The 9,338-nt window shown below is 38.0% G+C and overlaps 1 protein-coding gene across 1 annotated transcript in view; it reads right to left on the bottom strand.

Annotated features, from left to right (window-relative positions):
* Positions 1 to 2,660: 2,660 nt before the first annotated feature.
* The window catches only part of LOC140137381 (sodium- and chloride-dependent glycine transporter 1-like), a 35,892-nt gene continuing 29,214 nt past the window's right edge, over positions 2,661 to 9,338 (bottom strand). The window contains exons 11-14 of the mRNA XM_072159018.1: positions 8,637 to 8,852; positions 8,256 to 8,420; positions 3,864 to 4,037; positions 2,661 to 3,440 (exon numbers count right to left, since the gene is read on the bottom strand). Of these exons, the coding sequence (XP_072015119.1) occupies positions 3,324 to 3,440; positions 3,864 to 4,037; positions 8,256 to 8,420; positions 8,637 to 8,852 (672 nt within the window). The 3' untranslated portion in view covers positions 2,661 to 3,323. The remainder of the gene's footprint in view (positions 3,441 to 3,863; positions 4,038 to 8,255; positions 8,421 to 8,636; positions 8,853 to 9,338) is intronic.

Here is a 9,338-nt window from a genome sequence, read left to right as displayed (position 1 = left end):
GCAGTCGATTCTCATCCTCACTTTTCAATGTCCAGGTTTCTGCTCCGTATAGTAATATTGACAAAACAAGGACCTTGTATAGCTCAATCTTGGTGTTGTCCTTGGCGCTCCAGATACTCTACACAGCTCTGGCTTTGCCTATTCGAAGTTTAATATCTTCTGAACAGGATCCTTTTTGGGTAATCTTTCCTCCCAGGTATGTAAACTCCTCCACCTGCAGAAGCTGGGTACTGTTAATTGTGATGTTTAGATGGGTGTCCTCTTTATGGCCTGGATTTCTGTTTTAGCGATATTTATTTTGAGTCCAAAAGCTGAGCTGCTTTGATGAATGAGGTTAACCAGTCTCTGGATGTCTTATTCACTGTTAGCAATTAGTGCAATGTCGTCTGCAAATTGTAAGTTGTTCACCACTTGTCCTTGGATGTTTAGTCCTATGTTGGTATCGTGCAGGGCGTACAACATAGTCATCTCCAGTAGGATGTTAAAAAGTTGAGGTGAGATCACAAATCCTTGGCGAACTTCAACCAAGGTTGTAAACCAGTCTGTTAGTTCCCCATTTACTCTTACAGTACTTGCAGATTTCTTGTAGAGAGCTTTCAGGAGACAGGTGATTTTGTTTGGGAAACCAAAGAAGCCAAGACAGTGCCTTCCAAAGTCCTTCCTGCCACACTGAGTCGAAGGCTTTTTCGAAGTCGATGTAGCAACAGAAAAGGGCCTTCCTCATTTCAAGATGCTTCTCAACTATTTGCCTGAGGGTGAAGAGTTGGTCTATGGTTGAACGTCCTGGTCTAAATCTAGGATTTCTTCAGTTGTTTTCATGATTCGGCGTTGTAGAATAAGTGTAATTACTTTGCTTGCATGGCTAAGCAAGCTGATCCCTCGGTAGTTGCCACAGTCAAGCTTAAAACAATAGGTAATTAATTGCTGCATTGATTATTTTAGTTTGAACATTTAGGAAACAATAAACGCTGTCAATCCATTGTCCTGGTTTGAATCAAAGTTTGTTGCAAGGTAAGGCTTCTATAAATTGTCAGAAATATCAATTATTGTACAGAAGTTAACTATATCAATGGTATCGCCTCTTCAATTATAACGCAAATTATTGAAAGACATTAAAACAAATATTTTCCAATACGCCCTTCAATATATTACAGGTTCTATTTTCATATCAACGGCAATTTATTATACTTTATTATTGTACTTTAAAATGTACTTGTATTACAAGACACGGCATTGGAATCTTATACAATTACAATATAATCGTATCTTCAAATAATATGCTATGAACTTTTCCAGTTAGCTTTAAAAGAAATTAAATTGGCAATTAGACCAAATGTGTTAAGCAAATGAAATTGACATCTCTAGTCATAAAAATGCGTAGAAGCCCATAAATTATGTTTAATAAAGTCACAAAATGTCCCAAGGGGTCAACAGATGTCAAATTTGATTCAACAAGGTTAAAAGTTTTTATTACTGACATAAAGATTTTAAAAAGTATAGTTTGACCTATCTGCAATGTATGGCTCTTGAGTTATTAACGAAAAGGTCATAATCAAATTTTAGGACTCCACAGGGACTAAAACTTAAAATTGTTCAAATTTTCATAAAAATAGTCTCAAATTGTTCGTCTTGAAAAACGATTCAAATTAAAAGTTGTTGGTACCATTTCGGATGACTCGTTCCTTAGGTAACAGGGTAAGAGATGTATCTTGGCCTTTGAATCTTGAATCTTTTAGAAGTTCCATATTGACTGCGATATATTTTGCAATTTTAAGGGGGTCTCCCCGTCAGTCCGAAACACCGTCAGTCCGAACCACCGCTAGTCCGAATTTTAGATTTAGGGTTAGGGTTAGGTTTAGGGTTATGGTTATAGTTATGTATAGGGTTAGGGTTATGTTTAGGGTTAGATTTAGGTTTAAGTATTAGCGTTAGGTAAGCTTAAAATTCGGACTAGCGGTGGTTCGGACTGACTCATTTTAAGTAGTCTCCCAACTAGGCTTGCTGAGCAAGACTATAATTAAAGACAGAGATAAAAACAATTTATCGCGTCTGATGTCACTGTCAATTACGATCCTTGGTTTACACAGCTTAATCAGCGCGTAAAAGGAAGACCGATCTATCTGGTGCTGATCGGATAAAAGGAATAGCAGCAAATGGCGAAAAATTACGTACTTTTACAAGGCAAAAAGCAGCTTTTCTAGGCATTGTCGACATGGTGCCTTCACCAAAGAAAGTTTCCTACTACAAAGAACTAACTTTTGAGATGGTTTGCATATCGAAAGGTGCAAAATTAACAATAAGGCGCCCGGTTATAAATCCGCGTTCAGCAAGTCATCATCACGACACTTGTAAACAACCCAGCAAACACAAAAACGTTTTAAAAACGTTTTAAATAAGTTATATTTTGGCTTTTGGTTTAGGTAAAAACGTTTTATAACATTAAAATGTCGGGTTATATAAAGGTCATGATAACGTTTTAAAACGTTTTGTATGAAAACACACTACTACAACAATATTTTTAAATGTTTTCAAAAATGTTATTTTAAACTATTTTGTCAATACTTAAATAACATTATCTTAAAATATTTGAACCAAGCAAACACAGAAATGTTCTTAAAATGTTTTGCTTTAAACCTTTTAATAACATTTAAATGTCGGGTTATATAAAGGTCATGAAAACGTTTTTAAAACGTTATTGAAAATATCTTGGGCAAACATTTTTCGCAAAATATTTTTTCAACCCCAAAATAACATTCTGTTTAGAATGTTTTGTATCAAGTTTTCAAGAATGTTTTTGGAATGTGATTAAAACGTTTTTGTACCCTTTATATAACCCGACATTTAAACGTTTTCTGTAAAACATTTTTGTTTGCTGAGCAGTAGATTGTCAAAAAATGTTTTTTAAGGTTATGAAAACGTTTTATACTCTTAATATACCCTTTATATAACCCGACATTTAAACGTTTTCTGACAACCTTTTATAACCTTTTGCGAATGATGTCGAAAACGTTTTGTGTTTGCTGGGAAACCGTGCTCGAGTTTGATTGACAGGTGACGTCAGACGCGATAAATTGTCTTTATCTTTGTCTTTCATTATAGATTGATTAAGTATAGGGTTTAGTTACCCATCTATTTAAAACCTGAATGTGTGAGCAATGCGTGAATGTTAAATATAAGCTAATATAGACTAAATATTAAACCAAATCATAAGCTAACTATACCATTGCAAAACTCATTAAATAATAGTAAGTGACACAGTGCTAAAGATTAACAGCTATATACATGCAGTAACACATTAAGTAGTGGATTGACAAAATACAATATCAGAAGTTTGCATCTGAGTCTTTCTTTTCTTCCACGTCCTTCTTTTCTTCGTCCTCTTCAGGCTCTTCTTCGATAGTTTTCTCTTTTTCATCGTCTTCACTTTCTGGGATGGCTAACTATATACCAAAAAATAAAAATGTATTGAAAAAAACAAAGTACAAAGTACCAAAGATTAACACCTATTGACCTTTTTGGTAAACCCCATAAGCCTTTGCGAGTACACCTGAGAACATTTGAGTCATTTGACGTCACGCCGACGGCGCACATCGTTTATCGAACATCGTTACTGCGCAATGCGCATTGCAAGTCGGCGTGACGTCAGATGACGACATCTCAGATATACTCGCAAAGGCTTATGGGATTTACCGAAAAGGTCAATTAACATTATTGATTGACAAAATGCAATATCAGAAGTTTGCTTCCGAGCATTCCCAGGTATTCTTCTTTACCATATCCTTCTTTTCTTCCTTCTCTTCAGGCTCTTCTTCGATAATTTTCTCTTCTTCATCTTCACCTTCTTGGATGGGATTTAGATTTACCATTTCATGTGGCGGTGGTTCTGGTCCATTTTCCAAATCTTTTTTCTTTCTCACGTAGTCCACCTGCCCGCCAAAATCGGTGCCATGCATCATGTGGATATCGGCTGCTTCCTGTCGATGATGGCGTAAAGCTGGTCCCCATGAAGGTAGTGGATTTATTAGGGCTTGAAGACGCTGGAAACAAGCATTGCAACACAATAAGTTTCAATTTACGCCTAAATTCGGAAGTTGGAGGTTGCCTATTTTCATTAAGACTATATATGGTACAAAAGTTTGCGATGGGTACGTTTAGCCAAAACTGTGTTCGGATACAAAATACACCGATACTAGCTTACGCATTACGGAACGACTCCGCAACATATATACTGCACCCACCACATTGTGAATATTCGGTGAGACATGTAGACATAGGGTTTTCGATGATGTTAAAATATGATAGAGAAATGAACAGATGTAAACATAATTCATTGGGTTATCCATACTAACGAACCCTAAATATTAGAAGCCATTCCTTTGTATTACTCTGGCTATAGAGGGCGACAAATAAAATTGTGTGCAATTTAAACAGCCATTTATCATGTTTATGCCAGGGGCGTTACCACCGGGCGGTAAAACACTTACGACACTTAACGGTAGGCATACGGACCGGATGTTACGTAGTCCTATTAAATAGAGGATGAGAAATAGTATTAGCAACAGTAATGGGCGTACTAGCATTGAGCAAGTCCTGAGCAACACGCCCATTTTTCTGGTAATTGGTCTGTTTTAAACCATTTGTTTTACGTATAACATCGAGCAAAATATGATGGTAAGTTGATTTAAAGCCCTCTATAGTTTGATCTTTCCAGCCACATAATTACGATATGAATGCTGGATAAACTGTTGATGCATTGTAAGTTTGCTAAAACTATCAAACTAGCCAAGATAATGTGATCAGTGTTTCCAGATGCGAACATGGTTCTTGGTGTATATAGGTGAAGGGAGTTCCTGGTAAGAAAAAGTCTGCACCATTAGAAGGAGAATCAAGATAAATTGTCCACATTATCAATGATCAAGGCAGTCCATTTCGCGTAAGTTTGGACAGAAGAAATACAATGGAAAGGGACTCTTTTGCATGCATATGTTATGGCAGTTGCCCCTAGAATTTTCGCCTTCTCATTCCCCCCTAACCAAACTTTGGACTAAAGGAAATTCCATGAATAAGGAAAAAATGGCATTATAGAGATACCGTAGAATTCCGTCTAGAAGCATATATGCCTCTAAACGAGGTTTTTTTTAACGAAAGATATGAAAGGCCAATACCCTTCTCATAAACATTGCAATAGATTGGACTTACAAATATACATGTTTGTACAGCCGCCTTTATCAGTAATATAGTTGTTCAAACTCCAAATAACGTTTTTGTTGAGAGTGTCTGCCTCTTGTCTCTTGTGTCAAAAAAACCTCGTTTAGAGGCATATATATATGCTTGTAGACGGAATTTTAAGGTAGTTCACTCGTTAGTGTCCGGTTACGGTGAATAATAGAAAAACATGATAGTGATTTTGTAAAGCAGCTAATATCATCCAACCTATAGCTTGAGTACTACTCACCTCCTTATAGGTGCCTGGCGTAGTCCAAATGAAGAAAGCCCAATCTATAGGAATGACTATGAGTGAACTAAGCATTATCATCCAACCTACAGCTTGAGTACTACTCACCTCCTTATACGTGCCTGGTGTAATCCAAATGAAGAAAGCCCAATATCTTGGTGTAGATTATTAATCAAGAGTACAGAAATAAATCAAATACTGGAAATTACGTGAGAAACGGCGATCTAAGCTCACTAACGCCCTCCGCGGCAAGTTAGTCAAAGACAACCCAGCAAACACAAAAACGTTTTAAAAACATTTTAAATAAGTTATATTTTGGCTTTTGGTTTCGGTAAAAACGTCGGGTTATATAAAGGTCATGAAAACGTTTTAAAACGTTTGGTATGAAAACACACTGCAACAATATTTTTAAAATGTTTTCAAAATGTTATTGTAAACTATTTTTGCAAACATTTTTGCAAATGTTCTTAAAATGTATTTTTCAAAACGTTTTAATAACATTTAAATGTCGGGTTATATAATGGTCATGAAAACGTTTTTAAAACGTTATTGCAAATATTTTGGGCAAACATTTGTCGCAAAATATTTTGTCAACCCCAAAATAACATTCTGTTTAGAATGTTTTGTATCAAGTTTAAAAAAATGTTTTTGGAACGTTATAAAAACGTTTTTATACCCTTTATATAACCCGACATTTAAACGTTTTCTATAAAACATTTTGTGTTTGCTGAGCAGTTGATTATGAAGAAATGTTTTTTAATGTTATGAAAACGTTTTATACCCTTAATATACTCTTTATAATAACCCGGCATTTAAACGTTTTCTTACAACCTTTTATAACCTTTTGCAAATGATGTCGAAAACGTTTTGTGTTTGCTGGGAAACCTCCAAAGGATAAACGAAGCAACAGTGGCGTAACTAGGGTTGGTAGCGCCCGGGGCAAGAAACAAACTTGGTGCCCCTACCCCCCGAGAATATATTAGACGCGGGCAGTGGCGTAGCTAGGGGCTAAGGATACATACATAATGCCCCCCTTCTTTTGAAACAATTGCACGCGGAGCGCGCGAAAATTTGGACAAAATAGGGCTATACAACCTAATTTTGGTTACTAGAAGTTGAATATCGGTCTTAAAATGTTCTTTCAATTGATTTTGTGCTGAAATGCGCGCGAAGCGCGAGAATTTTGACTTTCATCGGTTGGAGGGGCGCAGAATCGATACTGAATTGGTCAATTTGGCGCCCCCTAATGGTGGCGGCCGGGGCATGTTGCCCCCCCCCGTAGTTACGCCACTGCGTAGCAACGTCGTTTATGGTATCTCATGTGCGAAAAAGGACTGTAAGGACTCTTATATCGGAGAAACAAAACAATCCCTTAGAGCTAGGATTGACCAACATCGCAGGACTAGCTCTAACGAAGCCCAGAACTCGGCTGTTTTCACCCACAACAAAGACACGGTACATACCTTTAATCCGGAAAACGACATCATTCTGGACAAGGAGGATCGCTGGTTTGAAAGGGGTGTGCGCGAAGCCGTCTGGGAGAGAGTCGAAAGCCCGTCGCTGAACAGAACAGGAGGACTACGCTTTCAACTCTCTCGCGCGTGGGACCAGGCACTGAAAGGAATTGATCGACGTCTCCCACGTAACCAATTGACCTAATTCAGTCACCTGATGATGTCCGATGGTTTCGGACGAAACGTCGTGTTAACGAAACGTAAGATCCAGTATTTGATTTATTTCTGTACTCAAGAAAGCCCAATCCATTGGAATAACTATGAGTGAACTAAGCATTATCATCCAACCTACAGCTTGAGTACTACTCACCTCTATACACGTTCCTGGCGTAGTCTAAATGAAGAAAGCCCATCCATAGGAATAACTATGAGTCTACTCACCTCCTTATAGGTGCCTGGCGTAGTCCAAATGAAGAAAGCCCAATCCATAGGAATAACTATGAGTGAACTAAGCATTATCATCCAACCTACAGCTTGAGTACTACTCACCTCTATACACGTTCCTGGCGTAGTCTAAATGAAGAAAGCCCATCCATAGGAATAACTATGAGTCTACTCACCTCCTTATAGGTGCCTGGCGTAGTCCAAATGAAGAAAGCCCAATCCATAGGAATAACTATGAGCGAACTAAGCATTATCATCCAACCTACAGCTTGAGTACTACTCACCATGCTCACATATACGTTCCTGGCGTAGTCTAAATGAAGAAAGCCCATCCATAGGAATAACTATGAGTCTACTCACCTCCTTATAGGTGCCTGGCGTAGTCCAAATGAAGAAAGCCCAATCCATAGGAATAACTATGAGTGAACTAAGCATTATCATCCAACCTACAGCTTGAGTACTACTCACCTCTATACACGTTCCTGGCGTAGTCTAAATGAAGAAAGCCCATCCATAGGAATAACTATGAGTCTACTCACCTCCTTATAGGTGCCTGGCGTAGTCCAAATGAAGAAAGCCCAATCCATAGGAATAACTATGAGCGAACTAAGCATTATCATCCAACCTACAGCTTGAGTACTACTCACCATGCTCACATATACGTTCCTGGCGTAGTCTAAATGAAGAAAGCCCATCCATAGGAATAACTATGAGTCTACTCACCTCCTTATAGGTGCCTGGCGTAGTCCAAATGAAGAAAGCCCAATCCATAGGAATAACTATGAGTGAACTAAGCATTATCATCCAACCTATACCTTGAGTACTACTCACCTCTATATACGTTCCTGGCGTAGTCTAAATGAAGAAAGCCCATCCATAGGAATAACTATGAGTCTACTCACCTCCTTATAGGTGCCTGGCGTAGTCCAAATGAAGAACGCCCAATCCATAGGAATAACTATGAGCGAACTAAGCATTATCATCCAACCTATAGCTTGACCCCAAGGTGGAAATGGTCCGTTGTATTGAGGCTCCGTCCAACTGAAAAAGTTAAAGACCAGGATAAACTGCAAAGAAAAACAATTCCACGTGTCATTCTGCGTTCACTTCTTGAGTACTGTAATATTTTGTGTTCTCTTTGTATTTTGACCAATTCTTGAAACGTAAAAACATAGTATCAAAGGGCAAAAATGTATACTCATAGAACCCGCAAAATTCACAATGCACTGTAACAACGTGGTTGGCTCATGAGTCGTGACGTGTGATAAGAAAATATGTCATACCAACATAAGTCCAGGAGTTATAACAACCCAGGAGATTGGCCAGAAGATGAAGCCTTTCGACTCCACTACTTTGTCTCCCATCATTGCCCTGATGTCATTCAGGAATCTCTTCGGTCCATAGAACCAGCAAAGACCGGCACACTCTGCTAAAGCAAACACCAGTTTATGGAAGTTTACACTGTACTGGTCTATAACAGCCATCCAGTATCCACCAGCCTGGGTAAAAATTGGGTACAAGATAGGTTAAGTTTGATATCAAAATAGGATAGATTGAGCACAGTACACACATAGATCTCACTTTTGTTTAGAACTTAAGCCGAGACAAAGTATATCGTAATAGTTTAAAACACTTAGCGAGCCCAATAAATGTGTGTATTGCCCGAAAAATTCGCTCAAATTTTAGGAGGGGTGGATAAAAAGTTTCCGCAACTGCTCATTATCTTCACTCGAGAGTAGGTCTAACTCTGATGAAATGTACTGATGATACATGTAATAACAAGTATTACCTTTGTCTTCAAAGCAGACTTCAACATATTATCCTCTGCAAGTTGATCAGATTGGCGGGATATTTGAATTGTAGTAAAGACACGTGTAATAAAAGTCTAGGTTTTTTTTGATAAATGAATCTGAATTTACGCTTTTGAAATTTCTGGAAGCGTATCCTATATACATAAATACAGGATGCAAGGGGCCGTCTATGAA

Source organism: Amphiura filiformis, chromosome 17 (genome assembly GCF_039555335.1).
Source record: "Amphiura filiformis chromosome 17, Afil_fr2py, whole genome shotgun sequence".
NCBI classification, from domain to species: domain Eukaryota; kingdom Metazoa; phylum Echinodermata; class Ophiuroidea; order Amphilepidida; family Amphiuridae; genus Amphiura; species Amphiura filiformis.
Note: the sequence above shows the minus strand (reverse complement) of the source record. Positions and strands in the feature narration are given on the sequence as shown.